The following is a 27,742-nucleotide window of genomic DNA, read 5'->3' on the forward strand; positions in this document are numbered from 1 at the left end:
CATGAAGCCCTTAGAGGCTGTTCCCATGGTCAATATGATGGGTTGGCCACCCTTAACCGGCTGGGATGCTCCACCTCACGGAGTCGGGTGTTGGCGTTGTAATTTCAAGTTCCTACTCTCTTTTAAAAAAAAAAAAAACTTAATATGGGTGAAGGTTCACGTTCAGTGCACCTTAAAGTTGAATGATCACAATTACAAGCAATTCATCATTTTTGAACTCAACCAACAAGAGCAGTGTATAGTCAGAAGCTGCTGCTCAATATAGTGAGCCTTAAGAGCTCTCTTCAGAAATTTTATTTACATTGAAACTACACAATTTCATGATTTTGCAAGAAGAATCATTCCATCCACAAAATAGACGGACTTTCTTAGGAGATGATTGTATTAACATAAGCCAAGTTTTGGCTAGGCGTTACAAATGCCTCTCAGCTGCCTTAAGCATGAACCAAGTATAGAGACCATGAACACAATCTAACAAATTAAGCAATGAATTAGGTCCCCACCATTTTGGAAAAATGAAAAACCTTGCAAACCATTTAAAACGCAATAGTGAAGAGTGATGGTGTAGGAGATGAAGGTTTTGGAAAGTCGAAAGTCTTTATGGTCTCTATATTAACATGTTTGGTGCGAGCATGCTTCATTTCTTCTCCTTGTAGTTCCTTATCTTTTCTAGCCTTTCTTTCTCCTCAGAGTTTCACTGCAAGTCTATAGAGTTGAATTTTTTCGAAACCATTAGGAGATACATTTAACCATTTTAAAGTAGAATGACATAAAACATAGCTGAAATGAGGTATGCACCAATCCTCATAGTGACTCTTTAAAGGCCTTTTCTTTTTTTAAGCACGGTACTTAGAAACCATTCCCCCAGATAAAGCAAATTACCTAAAGAAATTAAAATTTTGCTCGAGTTTATTAAAAAGTGTCAATTACAATTAATGTTATTTCCAATATATGTCGCCTCTAAAGCCATTTAATATTCGTGAAATTCGGACAAGGAGAGATTACATAAAGTCAAGCCTGACATGACCTGATTTCTATTGTTGCATGCTATTAGCTAATTTGTATTGTTTGGGATGTGCAGCGGGCTATGAGCATTTCCCAATCTTCTTTAAATGCCAGAGTGAGTGACCTGTACAACATTATTTTGCCTGTCTTTGTGGCAAGGCAAAACAATTATCTAAAGGAACATGCTGGCCAACTGCAGAATATTTGATCACTAGCTTTCTACATGCTCTGCACTCAGTTGTTTTATAGAGTCACCAGCCCCACTATCAGATTCCCCTGCACCCTGTTTTGATTCCCCTGCACCCTCTAACGATCTAAACTGCAATCGAACACTTTCGCCATTCTCCACCAGCTTCACAAGGTACCTGAGCAGTAACCAACCAAAGAAAAAAGGTTCAGAAATGAATTAAGGAAACTTCAATTTTCCCTCACAACTACATGTACACAGAAATTTACCAGCCATTAAGACACTTGGAAGTGACATAAGCTTCTTTTCCTACCAGCTTCTCTGGCGTCCGCTTATTTCCCTGACAAGCATAACATTCACATTAAATTGCTTGATGGACAAAAAATCGAACTACCTTGATTTTAAGCATAGTTTTTTCATACGCCAAACATACTAGAAACGCATACAGGTCTGAAAGTATGAAAAGAATATAATTCAGAACCACAGAAAATACCATACATTGAACTTCATATGCCATAAAGAAAATAGGGGGAAAATACGACAAGATGCATAAATTTCCATTATCTATAAACAATAAGACTTCTTAACATAAAATGACCACATTAGAAGCAACTAAAAGGCTAGAGCACATGTGCACATTCCAAAATTGCCAAACCATAAAGGTCAAAAAAATGTTGGGCACCCCTACGACTACACGTTTGCAAACGTACGAGTTGTGCATGAAAAAACTAGCATTAAGTATGACTTGTATGACCTAGATCTTTGTTAAAACACACCAGAGTATCTGGATAGCACCAAATAATCTCTACTCAATAGCACTGTCACACTCCAAGGTTTCCCTCAAGACGACCATCATGTGTTTGAAAAGGATCAGGTAGTTACCTTTATAAGAACCTTTTCATTCAGTTTGAATGGGTACTGCACTCCTTTGCCTTGTTCAGAGCTTTCCTGACTCTTACGAGGACCTTTACTTTCCTGGTACAGTCGAATCCTAGTTAGATATGGCAGATTATCTGGCATCAACACACCTCAGAAAATTATACAACAACACGCACCATTACCTTTAATCTTTTCTTCTTTTCTCGTTGCTCTCGCAGTTCCTTTCTGCGCTTACGAGAGGCAACTTGAAACCGGCGCCTCTTCTCTTCCCGATCAAATGCTACTGCCACAGCTCGTAAAACTGATACAGGCAAACTTCCCAACTTCACTCATCTTGAGAATTCACTGCAAAAATTACTGGGAGAAAATTCCACATCAAGAGAGCAAGCAGGATAGCATTCCTCAAAGGAAAGTTACAAGTAGGTAGATGCTGAAAAAGCTATAGAAAAAGTGAGCCTAATGCATTCGAACGTCAAAACAAAGGTTTGAATCTAGAACTTACTAAAAACAACACGAGCAAAGAACCCCTCCAGGCTCCACCCTGCTCGCTGCTTCAGCAGAATTCAGCAGTGCTGCCCCTGCCGATTCTTCTTAGCACCGCCCGCTACCCCTAACCTCCATCAATGCAGACCCCTTCGAGACGGCTATCCCTGTGCGGGGAAGGCTGCTTGCGCGACCTTGCCTCCCACACTAGCTCTCCTCCTCCTGGTGTTGCAGATTCCTTGGTAGTTGTTCGGACGTTTCTCTCTATGTTGGTCCAGCTCGTTCATTGGTGCCCTGCATGTTTCGGGTTTAGTTTCTTTCGTTCTTTTTTGTTGCTTATCCCTTTGCATTATTTCTTTCTTTTGTATTTGTTCTTTCTTTTGTGTTTGTGTGGGAGTGTGTGTGTGTTCCTTCTCTTGCCCTCCGAAGTGGTTTCTTTCTATCTTGTTTATTGCTTTTCCCTTTCCATTATTTCTTTCTTTCTTATTTGTTCTTTCTTTTGTGTTTGTGTGGGAGTGTGTTTGTGTTTCTTCTCTTTCCCTCCAAGGTCGTGCTTTCTCGTGAGTGTGGGTGCGTGTGTGCGTGCGTGGAAGCTTCTCCTTTAGTTTGTGTGGTTATGTGTATGTGTGTTCCTTTTGTTTCCCTCTGAGGATTGCTTTTGGATGTGTGTGCGCGTGCAAGTGTATGCACGTGGAAGCTTATCATTTAAGTTGGTTTGTCTGGTTTTTCATTTCTATAATTTTTCGTTTTTGTTTTGTTTACTTTCCTCCACTTTTCGTTGGGGTCTTTGGGGTTTCGTTGTTTTGGTTTCAGTTGTTGTTGTGGCTTGTTGGTTGTTGGTTTGCTTCGTGGTTGGCTAGTTGCTCTACTCTCTGCTCGCTCTACCAAGAGTCTTCAGCCGATTTTTGTCTAGGCGCTGCTTTCAAAGCCTTCTACACTGTCTTCCTAGAGTTCCCTCTCTAGCTATGGTCTTCAGGAGCCACTCTCACCAAGTGTACTACTCTTTATTCTGGATGATAGCTCCTTGCCAATTCCGGTGTGAAGCTTAGTTACTCACCTTGTGCCATCCTTCTGCAGTTTCTTGGTGATGTCAACTGTCTCTTCCCCCTCATCTTCGTCATTGACTACTCTTTCCCTTCTGTTCCTCCATTACCTCTCGCTATCAGATTTTACTAGTTGGTGGGCATTTGAGGTCTTCTAGTTGCTGACTGTCATCTTCACCTTTGATGGCCTTTGGTGGTTTAGGTTCTTGAGCTGCAGTAGTTGACTGGGCTTTTGGCAGAAGTGCCTATCTTTCATAGGTTGGTGTCATCCTCTCTTCAATTAGCTTGCCAGGGCACTTTTTACTTTCTTTAGGAAAAGTTTTTTACCCTAGCTTCCCATCTTTACCATTTGGCCATGTGCCTAGTTGAATCTCGTTTTCACTTTTCTATATGATGCCTTCAGGCCTGCTATGTAAACAATGATGTACTTGCCCTTAGAATAGGCACCATTTGGGCATTCTGGGGGACTTTCAAGTACTATCAACCCATTTTTCTCTCAGAGAGAGAGAGAGAGAGAGAGATGATGATATGTTATAATAACGTCTTCTAAAGGCCAAAATGAACCTGTGAGAGCAAAGAGTTGGTGAATCTGATACAAGGTCTGGATAAAAAGAAAGAAATTAACTAAACAGAAACACTACTTGAGCTATAAAGGGTGGGTATCAAGAGCCTAAAAGGTATATATACAAAAGGTGGGTGTGTATCTTAGAAAACGGATACAAAAAAGTGGATATGCATATCAGAATCTAGAGATCGCTCGTTGCATGATTGTGTCTTTGTTCTCCATGGTGAGAGTCTGCACAGGGTGTCTCCCATGTCTCGCCAATATAGATCTGATCCTCTGTTGCAACCTCCTCCATTGATGGGAGCATCCCCTCATCCTCGGCCACGTGGATCTCTCGCTTGATCACTAAGTATACCTTTGCTAGTGATGTGCCATAATTCCTCCTCTCTGGCTGGTCTCGAGCTCTTCTCAATCTCTGCATGAAAGAACACTGTGATCTGTCTCTGGGAGTGTGTCCCAGTTTGTGAGCCTCTCTCTCTTAGTATCCCTGCTCAATGTCGCTAAATCTCCAATAGATAGAGTCCAAGCCATCTTTGATCCTGGCATCTCATAACTCTAGAGAAAGGCCCAAAACCCTTTCTAGAGAGGCAGTGAAAGCGGCCATGTATCTCATAGTATGCTATACAGTGGAATATATAGTGGAGCTCTATCTCTGTCGCTACATAGCTGGTGAAAGCGCGAAGTAGAAGGTACCGGTAGGTGCGCTCGCGATGTAGTGCAGGATTGGGGCAAGAAGCAGAAGGCAAGGAGCAGCAGAGAGCTAGCGCTAGAGACCGAAGCAGGGGGAGAGAGAGAGCTCACGTTTTTGGGGAAAACTCAATATGTGAGTTTTGGGTTTTCCCACTTTTATTATAAGTGACTTTAAAAAAACGTGTCCAGGTTCATTGTGAACCTGAACAAAGTATAAAAATGTACAAAAAGGGGTTATTTAGGCCTTTAACCAATTAAAGGCATAAATGACGCCTTTAAGTCAACCAACTCCCACCAACTGTATGCAATGCTCATGTTGAGCCTTAGCAAGACTCTTGGTGAGAACATCTGCAAGGTTATCCTGTGTATGAATCTTAGTCAAGGTGACTAGACCATCCTCCAATACCTGACGTATGAAGTGGTACCGCAGATTTATGTGTTTGGTACACACATGAAACATGGCAATTTTGGCTAAATAGACAGCACTCTGGCTATCACAACCCAACACGGGTGTATGAGCAGGCATTCCAAGTTCTTTTGAAAGTCTACCCCACCAAATGGCCTGCTTTGAAGCCTCTGTGGCTGAAATATATTCAGCCTCAGTAGTACTCAATGCCACAATTTTTTGCAACCTAGAACACCAAGAGACTGCACCACCAGCAATGGCAAATACATATCCACTGGTAGATTTCCTGGTATCCATGTCACTTGCCATGTCTGCATCACAATATCCCTGCAACTTTAAGTCACTTTTTCAATAGCAAACACACTTTGATTGTATACCTTTCAAATATCTCAAAATGCATTTGACAGCTTCCCAATGCGCTTTGCCAAGATTCGACATGTATCGACTAACAACTTCCACTGCATAAGCAATGTCAGGACGAGTGGCAACCATAGCATACATAAGAGAACCACAAGCTGATGCATAAGGGATTCCCTTCATTGCTTTTAATGCCACCTCATCCTTTGGGCAATCTGCCTTGCTAAGCTTAGTGTATGGAGGTAAAGGTGCTCCAAGAGGCTTAGCATCAGCCATATTTAAATCTGTAAAGTACTTTTGCAATGTACCTTTCTTGAGATAAAAACAGCGATTTCAACTTTCTATCTCTTTTAATACGCATGCCCAGAATATGCTCTGCATCACCCAAATCCTTCATAGCAATTGCTGAATTTAGCTTACGTTTCAGAGCATCAAGAGTAGTTTTATGTTTCTTGGCAAGCAGTATGTCATCAACATAGAGAACAAATATGATGGGACTACCATCTTCTTGAGATAAAAACAACGATTTCAGCTTTTATCTCTTTTAATACGTATGCCTAAAATATGCTCTACATCACCCAAATGCTGAATTTAGCTTACATTTCAGAGCATCAAGACTAGTCTTATGTTTCCCGGCAAGCAGCATATCATCAACATAGAGAATAAGTATGATGGGACTATCATCTTCATCCCTTTTTGTATACAAACAATGATATGCATGGCTGCGTTTAAAGCCTTGAGACGGCATAAAAGTGTCAAACTTCTTATACCACTGTCGTGATGATTGTCTCAAACCATACAGAGCCCTTTTCAGTTTGCATACAAGTTCCTCACGTGTAGGAACTACAAAACCTTCAGGTTGTTTCATGTATCTGTCCTCTTCAATGTCACCATGCAAAAACGTTGTCTTTACATCCATTTGATTCAATTCCAAATCAAGCATCGCAACGAGAGCAAAAAGGACACGTAAAGTTGTGAGCTTTACAACAGGAGAGAAGATTTCTTGAAAATCAATTCCTTCTTTCTGAACATATCCTTTTGCAACCAATCTTGCTTTGTACTTGGGTTTTTCATCCACAATTTTAATCTTGTACACCCATTTGTTAGGAAGAGCCTTTCTCCCTTTAGGCAATGGCACAAGATCCCAAGTATCATTTGCAAGCAAGGATTTCATTTCCTCTTGCATTGCAAGCTCCCACTTACTGCTTGACTCACATGACTTAGCCTCTTTATAAGTAAGAGGTTCACCCTCATCTGTCAACATTACATGATGCAAAGAGGGATTAAATCTCTGTGGTTGCCTTCTCAAACGAGTTGACTTGCGTACCCAATGATTTACATTCTCAAGCAACAGTTCTATATCATAAGGTAACTCATTTTCAGCTCTATCATGCTGTTGAAAATCATTTCCAGCCAATTCAGGTGGCTGTCCATCCTCATTAGGAGCATCAATATCATGTCCTACCTCCTCTGGCTCAAGGTTAACCGGCTGATCATCAATTTCAGCTTGCGGTAATGCATCATGAGACTCTTTTTCAACATCAATGGGTGGCACGGAAGGCTGAAATCTGATTGTTTTCTTGTCAGCATCAAATTTTGTAGCACTCTTAAGAAATTTTGCCTCATTGAATACTCCATCTCGACTACGTATTACCTTTCTAAACTGTGGTAACCACACTCTATGGCCCATTTTACCTTCTTCCCCATAACCTAGGAAGACTCCCTTAATGAACTTCATATCAAGCTTTGTTCTCAAGACATTACAAAAGCTTCGCAGCCAATTACTCTCAAATGATCATAAGAGGCAGGTTTGCCAGACCAAACCTCCTCTGGAATGTCATTTTTCAACGTACTATTAGGAGAGCGATTGCAAATATGAACTGGAGTTTTCAATGCCTCCCCCCCAAAACTCTTGGGAAAGATTAGCGGTAGACAAAATGCGACGCACTCTCACATAAAGTACGATTATACCTCTCAGCCACACCATTAGAAGACGGATTATAAGGAGATGTCAACTCCCTTTTAATCCCATTTTCATCACAAAAATGCTGAAATTCAGCAGAAACATACTCTCCTCCATTGTCAGATCTGAGACATTTAAGCTTAGTACTCTTTTGCGTAGTGACAAAAGCATGAAACTTCTTAAAAGCATTAAAAGTCTCACTCTTACTTTTCAAACAATGCACCCATCCTTTCCTAGTACAGTCATCAATGAATGTAACAAAATACAATGCACCACCAAAAGACTTAACAGGCATAGCGCATACATCGGAGTGAACAAGATCAAGAGGATTAGCTTTGCGAGAGACACCAAAGTAATAAGAAGATTTCTTTTGCTTTCCATAAAGACAATCGTTACAAAAATCCGAGTTTTTGCCTTTTACATCAACCCTCTTTAGAGAGGAAGGCACATCAATACCCTTTTGGCTCATATGGCCAAGTCTCTTATGCCACAATTCCGTGTGAAGCAACTTCAGCAATAGCAAGAAACTTGCCAGGCAAAGCTTTGCATCGAAGATAGTACAAAGTACCTCTCTTAGACCCTTTTGCAACAAGCATAGAGCCCTTAAGCAACTTCCATGAACCCCTAGCAAAGATGGTAGTATAACCATGTACATCTATCTAGCCAACAGATAGTAAACTTTTCTTAATGCCTGGTACAAACTTGACATCATTCAACACAAGCTCTTGACCATTGTTAAGAGCCAAACGCATAGTACCCATTCCCTCAATATTACAAGCAAAATTATCACCAAGGTACATCTTGCCATAATTGCCTGTAGCATATGTAGCAAAACACTCCAAAGATGGAGTTACATGGAATGAAGCACCAGAATCCACTATCCATGATTGGGATAGGCCATCATTAGCACTAAGCAATGCATTAATGACATCTTTCTTCGAGATAAGCATGCCTTCTGCATTAGCTATCACCAAATCTGAGGGGCATGAAGCCGCAACCAAGATTTCCTCAACGTCTGACAACTCCTCAATGACCACACTAGAGGATACATTTGCATTCTCAGCATCTTTGGAGGAATCACCTGTTGATTTTTCCCCTTTCTTCTCATCTTTCTTCTTCTTATCTTACGTTTCCTTCTTCCTTTCCAGCTCTTTCTTGAAATACCTGTAATCGGGTTTCTTGTGACCCTTTCTGCCACATTGATAACAAGTGATATCCTTATCCTTTAACTTGCTCTTACTTCTAATTTGAGTCCTGGTGCCAACATCACGCTTTTGATTTCTACTTCTTGCATTGTAGGCAGAACTGCCACCTTCCCCACTAGACTTGCGTTTAATATCTTCATTGAGAATAGACCCTCTCACACTGTCATACGTGAGCGTGGGACTGTTGCTCAAGGAGACAACCAAGGTTTCCCAAGTATCTGGCAATGTCATAAGCAAGAAAATAGCTTTCAGCTTATCATCGAATTGCTGAAGCCCAATGTCCTGCAACTGACTCAACACACCTGTAAAAGTACTAAAATGCTCAGAAGCTGACTTCGAGTCATCAAGCTGCATATTCACTAACTTTCGCATAAAATGCACCTGGTTCACAGGCGTGGTGTTTTTGTAATTGGAGTTTAGCTTTTGCCATATTGCATAAGTAGAGTCCAAACGCTTGATGTCCGTCAAAATGTCATCATTGATAGCCATTTTGATGTAGGCCATGGCCTTCTTATTTAACCTGGCCCACTCTTCGTCGAACAAACCTTGTGGCTTATTCTCTTCCAATGCATCTTCACAATCCTTTAAGAAAAGGATACCTTGCATGCGTTCTTGCCAGTGGTCGAAGCCTTGACCATCGAACCGTTTGATTACCATCAAACTTTCAGTGTCAGATGCGGAAGAGGAAGAAGCCATTTTAATTCAACCACAAGTGTGTATACAAGAGAGATGCAATAGACTGAAAATTTCAGCAAATAGGAGCAACCACAAGACTTTGCATACGATAGACCACAGTTTCTTTACATGAAACTGTCCAAATCTGAAATTTCAGCTGAAAAGTGCAATTTCAAGGACCTGTACTCAGCTTTTCACTCAATTTGTCGCCATAAACATCAGTACATGTGATCCCACAACTTTGGTACACCTGCGTATTGCTGTTTTGAACTGTAATAACCTATAAATCACCTGTTTTGACCTAAAAACAGCCTATTTTGGGCTATTTTGACAGTTTTGATGACCTTTTCAACTCTGAAAGCAAGGGGCTTCGCGATGGAAGCGAAATTGATCGTGTGAGAGCACTTTTAACTCGCTGTCCAGCAAACTACGTAGGGTTGATTTGAAACCCTAGGGCTCTGAAACCAGTTGAAAGCGCGAAGTAGAAGGTACCGATAGGTGCGTCGCGATGTAGTGCAGGATTGGGGCAAGAAGCAAGAGGCACAGCGTAGCAGAGAGCTAGCGCTAGAGATCGAAGCAGCGAGAGAGAGAGAGAGAGCTCACGTTTTTGGGGGAACTCAATAAGTTTTGCGTTTTTCCACTTTTATTATAAGTGACTAAAATGTGTCCAAGTTCACAAAGTATAAAAATGTACAAAAAGGGGTTATTTAGGCCTTTAACCCAACAGCTGGCACAAGCTGGCCTCAACTACGATACCTCAAAATCGGCCAGTCTCAATCTCCAATTGGTGTGACGATGCAATCTATCAAGCTGGCCTCGAAATTGGCCAGCCTCAATCTCCAACTAGTGTGATGATGTCCGAGTCTATCCAATAGCACATCATAGGCCGTAGGACAAGCGAGTGTCCACGTAGGCATGCCTAGATAAGAACCCATCCATGTGAGTTGGAGAAAATGCTCTCTATCCCCAACTCCTGTATCCTCTAGGTATCAAACTGAAATAGATCTTGTTGTATAAGTCTAGTGACCTTCCTCCGTGTCAAAGAGAGAGAAGGTGCATCTAGAGAATACTCGGGGGGTGCATCTAGAGAATACTCCATAGAGAACCATGTAGCTCAAATCATGATGTCATCTATACATACCAACATGATGTATCTGCCTGTGCTGTCAAGTGCCGTAAGAACTCAAGGCATAACAATCTTTTGGGAGCTCCCAGAAGCTGTGTATGAATGCCTCTAATCTCATAAGAGCCTCCACTGCCATAACAAGGGCAGCTAGCTCTGCTTGGATGATCGCATGGGAAACACAAACACACACACACACACACACACACACACACACACACACACACACACACACACACACACACACACACACACACACACACACACACACACACAGAGGCACGAACCCCACCCAGGGCTGCCTTCCCTCTACCCCCTCACATTGCCACGCATCGATCCCAGCCCCACTATCTGCCCACATTGTGGCGTCCTTGGTGACTGCACCCTCATAGTCCAACCTTGCTGGCTCCCTGCCACTTGGGGACTTGTCTCTTCCACCTGGTCACGGCAGCCTCGTTGGCCACTTCGCTGCTCTTCTCCCCCCCAAAACACACACACACACACACACACACACACACCCGCCCCGCCTTTTGTTGTGGAGTTAGACTTTGCTGGCTCCCTCGTTCAGTGCTGCTTTTTAGCAGCTATCTAGAGGAGGAAGAGGGAGAGGGTATCCACCATGACACCAATTCTGGTCATCCTCTTCAACCTCTTCTCTCCCCAACCCTTCATCCTTCTCTGTAGTTTTGCTTCTCAATGCGTCCTTTGGATGCTATCTAGGGCTTCTCAGCTACGCCCCCATACCTTCCTGGGAGGTTTTCCTCTTCTAGCAGTTTGGAGGTGCCTATCTTTCAGAGGCTTTGGTGGATGCCCTCTCTCGCTTCCTCCTCCGGCCTTACAGTAGTTTCCACGACACTTCTTACCCTCACTAGGAGGGGTTTTGCCCCCTAGTGTTTTTCAGTTTTTTATGTTTTGTCCTTTGGCCTTGTAATTGCCTACAGGGGTCTCATGTAACAGTTTTTAATTCCCTTCGGGATTGGCACCATTTTGGGCTCTGCAAGGGGGCTCAAATAATAAATGTCAGCTATGCTTTTGAGAGAGAGAGAGGTGGGGGGGGGGAGGGGGGAATTGAAATGAAATGATATATTAACATCTTCAAAAGGCCAAAATGACCTATGAGACCAATCCGTTACAAATTGGTGAATCTCATACCATGTCTGAGTACAAAAAAAGAGATACTAAACTGAATCTAGAAGTGCTACTAGCTGGAATTGTGTGGGGCATGTGTGATCACTGATACAATGGGTGATGAATCCATCCTCATCTATACTCTCGATGTCAAAATAGTATGGCTCGAATCCTCTGTTGTAGCCTACGTCGATGCTGTGAAGCTCTTCTCCTTAGTCGTGGGGGTCTCTATCTCCCTAGCTCCAATGCTCGGTCAATGAGAGTACCGTGGCTGTGAGTATGAGCTGAGCTTTGCAGTGGTGGCTGCTGCTCTATCTGTCCAGTGTCTGGTGTAAAGAAATCAGTAACTAATATGTCTCTTAGATTGTCTCTCTCCATCACAACATAGATTGGTGGTCAACAGGAAAAACAACAAGTTTTCTTGCCAGAAATACACTTTTTGGGACACATTGTCTCTTCGGAGGGTGTAAAGATGGACTTGGACCTTTTGGACAAAGTCGAAACTATTAGAGATTGGCCCGATTTGAGACACACTTTTTGGGACACATTGTCTCTTCGGAGGGTGTAAAGATGGACTTGGCCAAAGACAAAACTATTAGAGATTGGCCCGAAGAATCTACATGAAGTTCGTAGCTTGCGGTTCATTTGAAAGTTTGCAAAGGTCACTTCTCCCCTACACACTTTGACTCAGAAAAGAGTTCCCTTTACGTGGGGATCATTGGCAATTGCCACATTCAAGGCTCTGAAGGAGAAATTAACAACTAATCCGGTGTTGATTCTACCAGATTTGCAAAAACAATTTGAGGTTTACTGTGACGTGTGTCGACGCACTCTGGGGGTTGATCTTAATGCAGGAGGGCCATGTTGTAGCTTATTAGAGTGGAATGTTCTTGCAATAAGAGCAGCTTGCGCAGACCTATGAGAAGGAGCAGAAACATAACCTATGTATGGCTCTTGTGGAGGTCATACATGCTCTTACTCAGTAGTGCCATTTTTTACTCAGAGCGGACTTTACAATGTTCACCGATCACCAAAGTTTGAGATACTTCTTGTCCCAGAAACAACTATCAGATAAGCAGGTGAGATGGGCTATTCTGCAGTTTCATTTTCAGATCGTCCACGTTATGGGAAAGAAAATCGCGGTGGCAAACGCTTTGTCTCAAAAGCCACAGATATTGGCTATTTCTGCGATACACCATCAGAACTTCTAGGATATGACTGAGCAGTACGCCATAGATCCAAATTTCATTAAGGGTCAAGAAAGGTATAAGATCTATATGCTTAGGGAAGTACAATCAGGATTTGCCTCAATCTATTTAGCTCCATCTAGTGCCATAATATGGTTGTGTATGTGGTGCATGGGAGAATCGGGGATGAGAAGCTCTCTAAGTATGGCTCTAGGATCTGCTATCGCTCTCTCCCATGCTACCGCTATGGCCTGATAGTGCCGAGTCAGGATCTCTTGGTGGTAATGTCTCTGGGCCCTGTATGTTGGAGCTCTCGATCTCTGTCTCGCTCTCACCTCCTCTGCCTGCTGAAGTCACCGCTCGTGGTGGGGCGGGTAGTGCGGTGGTGTCCCACTGAAAGAAATTTGTGAGCTGTGACTATTTCCATCCGATCGCGGCTGTGGTGGTAGGTGTCTGTAGAAGGCGCTCTCTATGTCTCTATCCCTCTAGTAAGAATTGTCCCAATTGGTGATGGTCTTTGGACTCCATGATCTTTGTCAGTGTCGGTTGTCCTAAGAACAAAGGCTCGTATTTGGTCCTGATCCCCTCAAATGCTGTGCATTTGCATACATAATGCTCCTCACCCTCTATCACCTCTGAGCATAGTCTGCATGTCCTCTCCTCTCGTGGGATGTGTGCAGCCCTGCCTGTCTCTAGCTCAAGACTCTGTGATGAGACTTTGAGCTGCCCAATTGCCACTCGTGAGCTATGTGGCATGTAGATCTCCACGTACCGCGGCTGTTGGATGAATCTCCGTGTGCCGCGGTTGCTGGATAAACCCGTTTGCTAGTATGGTCAAGGACTGCTCTATAGTACATCTTTGTGGGAAGAGGCTGTCTAGGTGTAACCCACATCTCTTTGATGTAGAGCTGCCACAAGTCCTGTTTGAATACTCTGTTCCGCTCACTATGTGTGAGCCGGATGAATGGGGAATCTTGATCATACTGAAAAGGGGGTAGTCTCTCCATGTCTTATTCCATGTAGCTCAAGCCATTGTGTCACTTGTCAGTACCATGTGCTTGTCTCCCCAATCTCTAAGAGTTGTCTGGAGGCCTCAAAAGCCTTACCTGCGAGACTCTTGCATACTGTGAATGAAGCATATAGTTTGGAACAAAGCCTCTACTAGCATATATGGGGTCGCCATCTCTACTCGAACAATATCATGTGGTATTGTACGCTTGCTGCGGATCATCCGAGATAGCATACAAATCTGGGGTCTCTCTATCTGGGTCCACGTGTCTGGCCTGGAGTCCTTACTGCAACTTCGTAACATCATTGTGGGTGACACTTTGTACATCATTGTGGGTGTCACCAAAGTGTCAAAGAGCCAACATTTGGTGCGAGAGTCCTGAGAGTGTGTTGAGAGGTATCTCCACTCTAGCATAGCCACTGCAGCATATCCTCTTGCAACCCAATTGTGGCAACCCAAGCCATGGTGAAGCACATCGGGGGATTGGCGAAGGTAATCCCTAGATATACATATGACCTTGGTTTTGCCAAGGTTCATTGTCAAAACCTTGTTGTGTTCAAAGTATAGCGACGAGAGATGACTTTGGAGGCACATGGTGGGAAAGAAGAACTGTCGAGACGAAGCCCGTGCATGTGTGTGGAATCAAGAGGAGAAAGAGGCGTCTCCTCCATAGGTTGATGCATGCTAGCGGCGCCATTCTCGTGTGGAGAAGCGTCGTGTGATGTCATGGTGTGTAGGTGTGCTAGACCAATGAATACGTTACTTGGGAAAACCGCCTAAGTCGCTTAAGTAAATAAGCAAAGAGAGAGAGAGAGAGAGAGAGAGAGAGAGAGATTTTTTAACGTCTATAAAAAGGCCGAAGTCGGCCTATGAGACAAATAAAAGTACATGGGGTGGGTGTCCTCTGTGTATCCATAAAGGATAAAAGGTACAAAAGTAAGAATAAGCTATCCTGTGTAATGACTGGGGGGTAGGTGGTACAAGAGGGTAGGGTGGGAGCTCCAAGAAGACTAGGGGGGAAGATGCAATCCTATTTGCTGGGTAAATACAATCATCAGATGCTATCCTATCTCTAGCTCCATCCAATCCCATAATTAGGGTGTGATACATGATGCATGGGTGGGTAGGGTGCGAACAATCCGCGTAAGATGGCGGCTGGATCTGCAAAAGCCCGAGTACGTCGCTCCTCCAAGGATCTGTAGTAGTGCTCCTGGATATCCTGGATCTCTCTCTGGTGTAGATGGGGTGCCCTACGTCCATGGGTGCGTGGGCGTCTGCGAGCTCGGACCTCCTTAGCCTGCTGTAGAGTCACTCCTCTCTGGGTGATCGAAAGTGATGGTGCTGCTATGGTCCTCTGGAAAAAATCCATGAGCTGTGTCTGGCGCTCGTCTCTCACCCCTAATGCTGCTTGGAGGAGGGAGTCCAGATGCTGCTGTGTCTCTATGAGGAAACGGCCGAACTGTCGCTGGTCTCTCGACTCAAAAATCTGATGTAGAGTGGGCTGATCTGCAAACAAGGTCGGATATCTGCCTCTAATCTCTTCATATGCTCTACATCTGCATACGTAATGCTCCTTGCTCTCAATCTCTGCTGTGCAAAGTCTACATATCCTCTTTGCTCTGGGGACATGTGCAGCTCTCCCTGCCTCAATCTCTAGCTGGTGTGATGATACTCTGAGCTGTCCGATGGCGACCCGTGCTCTATGTGGCAGCTCAACAGGGAACTCTTTAGCATTGCTGAGACTAGCCATCATGGACATCACATCCGATTGGAGTTTCAGGATGACGCACCACCCGATCAACAGTTGATTGACCATTGGCAGCCTGTTAGAGTGGTAGGTTGTTTGCAGAGGAGATCATGTGCTGACCTGTTTTCACTACTGAGGAGGCACCATTTTGGAGAAGGAAAGCCCCTTCTTCAATCGGACTGGGATCCAGGTGAGTGGCAATGGCCTTTGTTGAGTAATGGGATAACCCTACTTCACCCCATTGGTGGAGTGAATCATGTCGGACATGCCCTGAGTAGTGCGTACATGTCCTACCACTGTCTTGTATAAAGCTAAGATCCCCTGGATCAGCTCTGTGGGCACCCCCATGTCCTGCAGTCTGCGTATGAGTCTGGCTTGTGGCACAGTATAAAAGGCTTTGCGGAAATCCACAAAGCTACAATATATCCTCTTGCCATGGTGTCTACCCTCCTCAATAATGGCTCTGAGTGTCAAAATCTGGTCAAGAGTGGAGAAACCTCTCCTGAACCCTGCCTATCCTGCTGCCCTATGCCCCCCCTCTCTGCCCATCCACTCAGCTCATGCTTAAAAATTGATGCATATAGCCTAGCCAAAGTGTGACCAACCATGATAGTTCGGTAATTATCGAGAAGCATAGGATCTTCCGACTTGAAGATAGGCTCGATAGTGGACATACTCCAGGTCTTAGGGAAACCCGCATACATGGCTCTATTAAACATCATAGCAAGAGGCTCTGCAAGCATATCTCTGGCATGGATAAAGTGCTCTGCTACCAGACCATCATGATCCTGTGCTCTTCCTGTCTTCATCTTGTCAATGGCTTTCCTTACCCTCTCAGCAATAAAGAAAGTACATGTTTCTGGGCATGCCTCTGGAGGGTCACGCAAAGGTGGCTGCCCTGATGCTGTGTAGAGAGATGTAGCATATTCCCCCTATGTCTCTGTGGAAGTGATAGTTGGCGGTGGAGAGTGCTCATTGAAAAGCCTCCATGCTTCATGTAACAGACTTGGACACTTCAAGTCAAGAATCAATTGCGACAGCACCAAATAACCACTTCAAACAATTCACAAATCACAATAGATTTGCACTGGCCCGGCGGAGTTCCGGGCCTAGAGATATTGGCCCCAAAGACTGGCGGCCCTTTTTTTGTATTAATCAGTTCAAAGTACAAGAGAGTGGCTCGGGGTTCACTCTTAGACTCTGCGTCCAGATGCTCTGAGAAGTGAAGGCCCAAACCACTTATTTAAAGTTACAAGGGATGCCCAAAAGCAGAGCCCCAAAAGCTTGAAAGCAAAAGCCTGAAAGCAAAAGCTCTTTTCCCTCTCTCACAGAGAGCTTCTGAAAGCAAAAGCAAATTCTCTCTCTCTCTCTCTCTCTCTCTCTCTCTCTCTCTCTCTCTCTCTCTCTCTCTCTCTCTCTCTCTCTCTCTCTCTCTCTCTCTCTCAATGAGAGCAAAAGCTGAGATTTGCGTCGCTAAAAAATAACCCAAAAAAAAAAAAAAAAAAAACACAGCTCCGCGATTTCCAAAAATTAGGGTTTTTGGCAGAAATTAGGGTTTGCAGGAATTTTAGGGTTTCTAGTAGAAATTAGGGTTTCTGATGTCCGCCACGTCATCACTTTGTGACATACCCCCCCTCTTGAAAGCATTGTAATCGACCGCGATTACGCCTGCAAAACCGACAAAAGCCATAAACCGTCTTAGCAGACACTGATTGTTAGTACCTACATACTAGGAACACACATCTAGCACATGTACCAAATCGACAGTCCCATCACAGGACATCACATGACATTCAACATTCATTCGGATCTTAGACCATGATTTATCGGCAATGTAGCTAGCAATCACATCTAGGTCCCATCGGGACCTCATCGATGTCCGATTGACTAACCCCTATTGCAACCATGTCTATTCGAGATCAATCAGACCAAATGCTGCAGTCATTTCGTCTATCAGTTCCTGCACTCAAAAGAAGTCAAGAACAAATCAGTATCATTATCAGGAATTCCATTTCATAAAGTCATCCAGCAGAATACTGTCAGCTCTCAGTATCCCTGAACCTCAAAGAGACATCAGTGACTTTAGTATCAAAATCAAGGCATCTCTTGACAAAGGAGTGGAGTGACTCCCCTCTTGTGCATCCCACTTCACCAGATCTCCGGCCAAGCTGAAATCTGGGTTCCGTTTGGAGTAGACTATGCTAAACCAAAAGCATCGAGGTAAAGTTTCACAATTTGAGGAGTATTTGCTAGGTCCTCCTCCTCCATCCAACTTCGCATCAAATGCAGGATAGTTCTTGAACTTAACCAAGAACCACCTTCAGACTTTACCTTTATTCGTATCCCTCTGTGCCAAAATCTGTTTAGGAAAAAGGGTCTCCCTGTTTTCTTCCAATTCGGGTTGCTCATCGGGCTCCCCATCATTAGGCACATCACCCCTAAAAGGTTTCAAGAGACTCACATGCAATGCATTGTGAAGCCTCCAAGTATCTGGCAGTTTCAATCGGAAGGAGACATCATTTATCTTTTCGGTGATCTCGAAAGGGCCGTAGTATCGCATACTAAGCTTTGGAAAAAGCCTCTCCTTTCCCTTTTTCTTTCTTAGGCATGCCTTCTCAAAACGTAAGAGCACCCAATCATCCTCCTTTAATTTCAAGTCGTGACGATGACAATCTGCTGCCTTTTTCTGTCGTTCTTCTGCAAAGTCTCGCGAACCTTGGCAAAAGCCGTATCCAAATCTCGCGAATATTCATCCGCTTTAAATATCTAATCTTTTGTGCTCCGGAAGGATGGAACCTTCACAGCGCTTTCCACAATCTCAAATGGCGTCTTCCCCGTCGAAGAGTGTATCTTGTTATTGTAGGCAGATTCCACCAAAGGTAAGTTCTTTTCCCATTGAGTCTTCTGATCCGAGATACAAGACTTCAATAAATCTAAAACCACTGAATTGGCAATCTCAGATTGCCCATCAGTCTGCAAGTGGAACGATGACGAGAACTGCAACCGTGTGCCAATGTTCTCCCAAATTGTCTTCCAAAACAAACTCATAATCTGGGGTCTCTGTCGGAGACAATCGTCTCAGACGTGCCATGTAATCGAAAAATCATCGTGATCATTCTGTGTTCTCGGGAGATCAAAAATGAAATCCATTGCAATACTTTCCCAGGGTTGGGTGGGTATGGGTAAAGGTTGTAACAATCCCTGTGCCTTATGCCTGTCAAACTTCATCTTCTGGCATACTAAGCAACTGCGCACAAACACTTCCACATCCTTTTTGAGTCTCGGCCAAAAGAAGTATCTCTCTACCCCCTTCATGGTGGTAGCAATGCCACGGTGACCCGTAAAAGGTGGACAGTGGCATTCAATCATAACCTTTTCCCTCAACGGCTGTGTAACGCACAACATAGTCTTTCTCATCAAGTAGCCTTCCCGAAGGGAGTATCCAGCTAATGTCCCCCCATCCCGTATCCATGTGAAAATATCTGCAAAATCTGTATCTGGGGCATATTGATCGACCATATCCTCGAAGCTCCTATGATGTATCGTGGAAATAGCCAGAACCAACGGCTTCCGAGACAAAGCATCTGCCACCACATTCTTTTGTCCCTGCACATGGACAATCTGGAAGTGAAACTGTGACAAGATGTTCGCCACCGCATCTGCTTTTCCGAAAGCTGCTTCTGTCGCAAGAAGTAGCGCAAACTCTAATGGTCTGTAAAGGTAGTAAAATCCGCTCCGAGTAGGTAGTGCCGCCATTGAGTAAGAGCATGGATAACCACCAAAAGCTCTTTCTCATAAATCTGTGCTGTCATCTCCGGCCTAGAGAACAATCGGCTCTCGTAAGCAATGACATGGCCTTCTTGCATCAAGACCGCACCCAGACTACCACCATAAGCATCACAAAATACTTCAAATGACTTCTGCAAGTCCGGCAAAGTCAAATCTGGTCGTGTAGTCAATTTCTCTTTCAATGTCTGAAAGACAGTCACCTCTGTGGATCCCCACGAGAAAGGGACTCCTTTCTGTATCAAGAATATGCAAAGGGGAAGCAACCTCTACAAACTTTCGAATGAACAGTCTGTAGTACGAACACAGTCCCAAGAAGCTTTCAACTTCATGGACATTCTTCAAATCGGGCCAATCACGGGTAGTGTCTATCTTGGCCGGATCCATATGCACTCCTGCTCTGCTGAGACAAAGTATCCCAAAAAAAAGTGTATCTCTGAAGCAGATGATCTCTGTGTTCTTGCTCATTCTTGGAGAAAACAATGATATCATCAAAGAAAGTGCCAAAAAATAGCCTATACTCTCGAAAAATCCTGTCCATCATCCGGTTAAATGTCGCAGGAGCATTGGTTAAGCCAAAAGGCATCACTAAAAACTCAAATAACCCAAAAGTAGTCTGAAAGGCTGTCTTGTAGACGTCTCACGGCACGATTCGGATCTGATGATATCCACTCTTCAAGTCAATCCTGCTAAAGCACGAGGATCCCTGTACCCTGTCGAGTATATCATCGATCCTAGGAATCGAAAATCTGTTCTTGATGGTGATTTTGTTGAGAGCGCTATAATCCATGCACATTCTCCAAGATCCGTCTTTCTTCAAATCCAACAACAGTGGAGAGCAATACAGTGAAGTACTATGCTGGACAAGCCCTTTCCAAGAGGTCTTTCACTGGGTTCATAATCTTTTCATTCTGTACTCGGCTCACACGGTAAGGTGGCCGGTTCAGTGGCGTGCTTCCAGGTATCAGATCAATGGTTTGATCTTCAGGCCCTCTAAAAAGCAATCGGCATGAGTGTGGAGAAAAATCTTGGCGTTCTTTTGATCAGGTCAAAACATATTCAACTTTTATCCATCGTTCAGTTCTCTCCCAAAAGAATGAGTAAGAAACTGAAGCTCATCAAGTACAATCTCTAAGCCCTTCATTTATCAAAGTCGCTTTCTCGGCCCGGTAGTCAACGGCGTAGTTCTTGTGGTACCAAGGGATCCTGAGTAGAACGTCACTCGCGTGCCCTGAACACCCCTGTCATTGCAAACGAAGTTTGCCAATGCTCGGTGGAATGGCAATATCCCATCCGGATGCCAGTCGAACTACCTCCGCCTGTGGCGTTAGTCTGTCGGGCGTAATTCCAAATCGAGCCGCCAATTCCAAGTGAAAAGAAGTTGGCCTTGGCTCCTTCAAAAGAGCTTCCTGATCATTCACTTTGCCCCAAAAGCAGCAACGTTTGTACTTTCATTCATTTGATTCGGTGCAGGTCCCACACCATGTGGTACCAGTTCTGCTTTTCTATCTGCCTTTTCTGCCACGTTCCTCAGCTGCTCTCGAACTCTCAGGCCTGTCGTCGTCTTTATCATTCTTATCTTTCTATGCCTTTTTAGGGCACTTCGCGGAGATATGTCCCTGTTCCCCGCATCCAAAGCACTTCCCCTCTCTGATGAAGCGAGCTCTCTCCTCAGGAGTAAGCTTGGGTCGTGCATCCTTTTTCTCTGGGTTGCTCTTTTTCTTTCTAATTTCATTCCCAGAAGTCTGATCGGTTCGTTGTGTCATGGCCTCATCTGTGGGGTAGGTCAGACTGCCACAGTGAATGGCAAGGCCCCGCTTCGCATGACTCGTCAACTCCTGAATAGAAGCTGACTTCTGTTCCAAGCAGTGATCTCGGATCTCTGTAGCTAGACCCAAGGTAAACTGCTCAATCTGTTCTCTGAACGAGATCTTCTAGAATGAAGAGGTGGGTAGAAAAGAGCTCCAGAATCTTTCACAGTAAGCATTGATTGTATCTTTCTTGGTCATCCGAAGATGGTTCCAAGCAGCTCGTATATCTCGTTCATATTCTTGCGTCAACCAAGAAGGAATAAAAATCTTTTTAAATTTCAGCCATTTAACTGGCACAGTCTTGTTTAAAAGAAGCGTGGACCACCAAGTACGAGCATTCCCCTTAGAGTAAGAGGCAGCTCTCCGAATCTTGGAGTGCTTTGAATAGCGTCCTCGCGCGAAAGCGATGTCAAATTGCTGTATAAAAGACACAGCCTTCGAAGCATCTGAGTATCGTGAAAAAGTATCAAATTGATCGAGTGGCCACCTTCCTTAAACTCTCGGACTTTCTTGCTTTTATCTTCCAAAAAGTCATACTGGTTGGAGTTATAAAAATTCTTCTTGTTCGCATAGAAGTTTCAATTATCAAAATCTAAGCTGTCTGTAGACGAGTCCTCAGTAGAACTGTCAGTCTCTGGGCGAGATTTGGCCTTCTTTGCCTTTTTCTTGCCCTTTACGAAGCTTTGTTTCTTGCTTCGCTTTTTACCTTTTTTGTCTTCTTCGCTCCAATCTAAAGAGCTAGAAGAACTGTGAGAAGAAGCAGAAGAAGAAGAAGAAGAAGAAGAAGAACTGGGTACTCCTTCAAATCGAACACGCTTCTTCTGTTTCTTTGCCTTGTCGAATGTTGACTGACGACCCAAATATCCCGAAAAGTCAGTGCCTTTCTTCTGCTTTTTGGCTTTCTTTTGCGCGTCAAAAAGCTGAGCAATCCGTGCATCAACCACCTCTTGTAATTCCTTCTCTGAATATTGTTTGTGATCAGAAGGTTTCTTGAGAGCGGGTTTCAGTGGTAGTGTGGTGGTGTTGTGGTTTTGTCAATTTCGGATCCTTCGCAATCATCTTTGTTGCATCGCCGATAGTTTGACAACGCTTCATCTCTCTTTGCTCCGCCTAAGTAGGCCGAGGCGGGCCATACTCTCTGTCTGAATCTTCGTTGTGATCCCTGCCCGCATCTCCAGATGCAGAGGGAATCGACTAATCCTTGCGTGAAGCCATAGGTGCCGCGGAAAAAAAATTAGGGATCGGATTTCCTGTAGAAGAGAAATCGGCCGTGCTCTGATACCACTATAACAAACTTAGACACTTCAAGTCAAGAATCAAATCGTGACACCACCAAATAACCACTTAAAACAATTCACAAATCACAATAGATTTGCACTGGCCCGGCGGAGTTCCGTGCCTAGAGATATTGGCCCCAAAGATTGGCGCCCCTTTTGGTATTTCTTTTTGTATTAATCAGTTAAAAGTACAAGAGAATGGCTCGGGGTTCACTCTCAGACTCTGCGTCTAGATGCTCTGAGAAGTGAAGGCCCAAACCACTTATTTAAAGTTACAAGGGATGCCCAAAAGCAGAGCCCCAAAAGCTTGAAAGCAAAAGCCTGAGAGCAAAAGCTCTTTTCCCTCTCTCACAGAGAGCTTCTGAAAGCAAAAGCAAATTCTCTCTCTCTCTCTCTCTCTCTCTCTCTCTCTCTCTCTCTCTCTCTCTCTCTCTCTCTCAATGAGAGCAAAAGCTGAGATTTGCATCGCTAAAAAATAACGCAAAAATTAAAAAATTAAAAAAAAATAAAAACAGCTCCGCGACTTCGAAAATTAGGGTTTTTGGCAGAAATTAGGGTTTGCAGGAATTTTAGGGTTTCTAGCAAAAATTAGGGTTTCTGATGTCCGCCACGTCATCACTTTGTGACACTTCACTAGAGTCCTGACTCAAAAACAACTGGTACAGATCACGCTTTAATTGAGATAGGTAAGCCCTCTCCTTTCGTAGCACTAGGCGGCGGAAGATAATCCATGACTGTCTATGTGTAGTAGTACCCATGAGCACCTCTCTCTGTAATCTGATCCTCATCTCTCTACACTCCTCATCATACCAACTGTTCTGAGGCATGTTCCCAGATCGTCTGCGTGTAGGCTGGCTATGGGGATATGCCTCTGAGGCTGCATCATGTAGCGTCTCTGTCACAATCTGGGTGAGCTCATCTAGTGGTCGTCCTGGCACCTGAGTGTATAGCTGCCTGTATATCTCATCAGTGTACACGTGATCCGTCTCTCTCGTGAAGGTATACCGAATATGTGTGGAGGCCTCTCCCAATGGAGCTGTGCTGAACTGGAATGATAAAGTGAAAGACAAGATAGCATGATCGATTGCTATCCCAACCGGCCTAGTTCCCACCACAAAATCCTGAAAGGAAGGAATGAGTCTTGGCGGAGCCATAACATAATGCACTGTACTAGCGCCATGTCGGTGTGGAAAGCATGTAAGACCACCAGCTGCAGGGAATCTCTGTAAGCCATTCAAAATGGCCAATCCATGTGCAGTTCCCATATCAATCAAGTATCTGCCATACTCAGTGTACTCTTCATCTTGTGATAATCTAGACACGCCCATTTCTGTAATATGAAGCTCCCGCATCAACTCCTCTGAGGTATCATAGAATACTGTCTGGTGATAGGCAAGCCTAGCATTGAAATCCCCCAAGATAATAATGTCACCATCTCTGGTAAACTCCCATATATCATCGTCTAAAATAGAGAAGGGAAACAGGCTCGCTGCTGCTCGCACCTCTCCCCCCTTGCGCCATCGCCCTCCCTCATTCCCTCGCGCTGCTCTCCCGCTTGTCCACCTCGCGCTGCCCCCTTCCCCTCGCGCTACCCCTGCTGCTGTCAGCTGCACTGGCAGCCCGCTGCCCAGCTCAGCCAGCTCTCCCTGCCGCTCCCCCCCCCCCCCCCTCGCGCTGCCCCCCGTTGCTGCCTGCTGCCCAGCCAGCCCGAAGCAGTTCCCGCAGTCAACCACGCCAACCCGCCCCCTCCCACTGTCCGCCCCCCTCGCTTGCTTTTTACCGTAAGCCTTCTCCCTCTCCATTCTTGCTTGACGGGCGTCGCCAGCACCATTGACGTGCTCGGTCCAACAGGTCTTCCCCCCCTTTCTTTCGTCGACGATCCTCCGCCTTTTCTTTACCAGTAGCAGACACAGATGGCGGCTCATGCTCCACCGCAGAGGGACTCCAATGAAGCCCCCTCGCCCGACCCCGCTGAGCCCACCATTCGACTTGCTCTTACGCCGGCAGAGCAAGCGAGCCTTGCCACAGAGGTAGAACGCTTGCAGGCGACTTCTGTCATCTGCAAGGTTCTCGGCACTCGTCCCAGCAGAGGAGAGCTGCGAGACCTTCTCCAGGCCCGCCTCCTCGCAGAGGTGGGCAAGATCTTGGATGTCCAGATTCTCGGACGGGGGTACTACCAGATTGAGTTCGAGACTTCCGAGATGGCCTCCAAGGTCATAGCTATGAGTCCATTGGCCATCCGAGCATCACGCGCCCACTTTCGACAGTGGCGACATGGTTTTGACCCGTCTTCGGATGTGCTAGTAGAGGAGGCGGACATCCCCATCTCAGTCTGCTTTCCAGGTTTACGGAGGGAGTACCTTCCACTTCTCTCCAGGATTGGCTCCGCCATCGGAACTGTCCTGGAGACACCTCGTACGGCAGCATCTGTAGCTGCCAAGGCGGCTGGCATCCCTTCAGTTCGAGTTTTGGTCAGAGATACCCACATGCTCCCGAAGGTCATCCTTCTGCCTCGGGTGAGTGGGGGTTGGTTTAGACAGAGTGTGGAGTACTCGGGTCTCCCGAACCAGTGCTTCATTTGCAGACAGATGGGCCACATAGCAAAGGCCTGTCCACGGAGGAGACCACGACCCGCACCCCAGCCTCAGCCTCAGCCCCAGCCTGCCAAGGCTGGGCCGCAGCCACAGCCAGCAACACAGAGCACAGATTCAGCGCCACCCTCCGAGCCTGGGGCTCCAACGGAGGAGGGGTGGCAGCAGGCCCGTGGCCGTCGACGCCAGGGGCCACAGCGACAGCCTGGCACTCAGAGTGGCCCCCAGGTGCCTACTCAGCAGCAGTGGGTTCCAACGGGGAACCGCTTTGGTCCTCTTGAGCACGAGGAGCCCCCTACGCCAGCCACCACCTCCGCTTCACCCTCGCCAGCCGCTCCGCCTTCCGATCTCCCCTCCTCCTCCTCATGCCCTCCCCCGCCCTCTGCTACCGCTCACTCCCCACCTCGCCCCCCCCATGTCTCTGCCGCCTCACCCCGCTTCTCCTCTCCCCCGCCCCCCCCCAGCCCCTTCTCCCCCTCCTCCTGCTTCAGTACCACAGTCGGCTCAGGAGACTGGACCCTTGCCGGCGGCCAGGAGATCTCTTGGCAGCGCCTTCGCCACGAGTCGCCTAGCGAGAGAGGGTCAGCCCTTCATGCGGCCCCCACTGCAGATTCAGACTTCTCCTCTTGCAGCTATCCCTCGTGGTTTGACGAGCTTTGACCTCCAACGCCGCTGGGATTTCTTCGATTACGGGTTTACTCGTTTTCTTGGCGATTCCGCAGCAGACCACGAGGCAGCCTGCTTCAGAGTCCACGCTTTGTTCCTCGCCGCTAGGGGGATAGAGGCCTTGGACTCAACAGTTGGTTTCTCCTTCCCCCTATGTGGCAGGACTGAGACAGAGTGGTCCCTCGACTCAGTGGTGGGATGGTTGCATACACAGGTTCTCGAGTTCTCTCACCACATGGGAGAACTTGGCATTACAGATTTGCTGCAGACTTTGTGGCCACTGGCCAAGTTTGCGGTGACACCCCCAGATTCTGCAGGATGTAGACACATTGTGTAGTACTTTTTTGCTGATACGCAGTGTTTGCCTTGCTATGTATTCATTCATGAGGACTCCTGGACAGAGGAGGTTGCTTTACGCACGGCTCGCTCTACTTGGGCTTGGACCAGGCACTCACTGCAGTCTCGCCTATCTAGAGGACGCTCGGATGCGGATTACTCCCCATCCAAGCCTGCTTCGAAGATAGCTCGTCTTGCTGCTGCGGCAGCATCTGTTCTCTCTCGCTCCCCATGAGGATCGTCTCGTGGAACGTGCAGGGACTAGGTGGGCCCCAGTTTCAGCGACAGCGGGGCCGATTGCGTCAGGAGCTTCAGCGTTGCCTTGTGGGAGGAGAGATTGATCTCCTTATGCTTCACGAGCACCATTTGTCTGAGAGCCGCATTCGGCGATGTGGTCAGATCTTGCGTGGACGCTATGATACCTTTTGGTCAGCTGCTTTTGGACCTGGAGGCATCCAGGGTGGGGTATGTATGACTATTGCGGACTCATTACAGCAGGCCATTGTGGGCAGAGGGATTATTGAGACAGTGGGACCTCGGCACTCGCATGCCAAGGTCAATCAGTTGAGGAGACCCGATGGGTCAGTTGTCTGTGAGCGAGAGGATATGCGTGCACTTGCTACTGACTTTTACCGTAAGCTACTGTCGGCTGAGCCTGAGTCAGAGAGACAGGATGCATGCAGGGAGCAGGTCTGGGCACACATGCCTTGTCTTGTGACTGAGGAGATGCGGCAGAGGCTTGAGTTACCTCTTCAGCTTGAGGAGCTGCACACGGCCCTTAGGGCCCTCCCTCGTGGTAGCTGTCCAGGTGAGGATGGGCTGACTTTCACCTTCTTCTTGGAGTACTGGGACCTGCTTGGCCCAGATCTTTGTAGTGCCTTTCAGTACATTCTACACACAGGAGTGATGCCGGATAGCATGAGTGAGGGCCTGATCTACCTCATTCCAAAGGAGGGTGACTCCTTGGATGAGATTCGACAGTGGCGTCCCATCACCATTCTCAACTCAGCCTACAAAATTCTTGCCAAGGCTCTGAGTTTGAGGATTCAGCCACTTTTGGAGAGCCTTATACATGGGACTCAGACAGGTTTTGTCAAGGAACGCAGTATCCTTGACAACATCTTCACTTTTTGGGAGGCTTCTGCCCTTGCACGGCTCCGTGGGGAGGACCTTGTGATTCTTCTTCTCGATTTTGAGAAGGCATACGATAGAGTTGACTGGGACTTTCTAGAGGGCACGCTACGTAGGATGGGCTTCTCAGAGGCTTGGATCAGAGGGGTGTCAGCTTTGTACAGGCAGGCCCACAGTCAGGTGCTTTTGGCAGGAGGTAGAGGTGAGCGCTTCATGCTCACACGATCGGTTAGATAGGGTTGTCCTCTTGCCCCCTTTCTCTTTCTGTTCTATGCGGAGGCGATGAGCAGATTTTTGGTGTCACAACAGGTTGGTTTGAGGGGCTTAGCACTCCCTATACGGGGAGATGAGCTTCTGGACGCTGAGTTTGCCGACGACTCAGCCTTGTACTTAGAGGGCCAGGAGGCCAATTTACACAGATGTGGGCAGGCCTTGGAGACCTTAAGCTGTGCATCGAGCGCACTGATCAACTGGAGAAAGACAGTGGCTTTC

The 27,742-nt window shown here is 46.0% G+C and overlaps 1 protein-coding gene across 2 annotated transcripts in view; it reads right to left on the reverse strand.

Annotated features, from left to right (window-relative positions):
- Positions 1–885: 885 nt before the first annotated feature.
- The window catches only part of LOC147448497 (uncharacterized), a 126,849-nt gene continuing 99,992 nt past the window's right edge, over positions 886–27,742 (reverse strand). For both annotated transcript variants that reach the window (XM_086521081.1, XM_086521079.1), the window contains exons 9-12: positions 2,254–2,372; positions 2,075–2,167; positions 1,462–1,532; positions 886–1,370 (exon numbers count right to left, since the gene is read on the reverse strand). In XM_086521081.1, the coding sequence (XP_086377207.1) occupies positions 1,217–1,370; positions 1,462–1,532; positions 2,075–2,167; positions 2,254–2,372 (437 nt within the window). In that variant the 3' untranslated portion in view covers positions 886–1,216. The remainder of the gene's footprint in view (positions 1,371–1,461; positions 1,533–2,074; positions 2,168–2,253; positions 2,373–27,742) is intronic.

This window comes from Adiantum capillus-veneris, chromosome 10 (genome assembly GCF_014529385.1).
Source record: "Adiantum capillus-veneris isolate H3 chromosome 10, ASM1452938v2, whole genome shotgun sequence".
NCBI lineage: Eukaryota > Viridiplantae > Streptophyta > Polypodiopsida > Polypodiales > Pteridaceae > Adiantum > Adiantum capillus-veneris.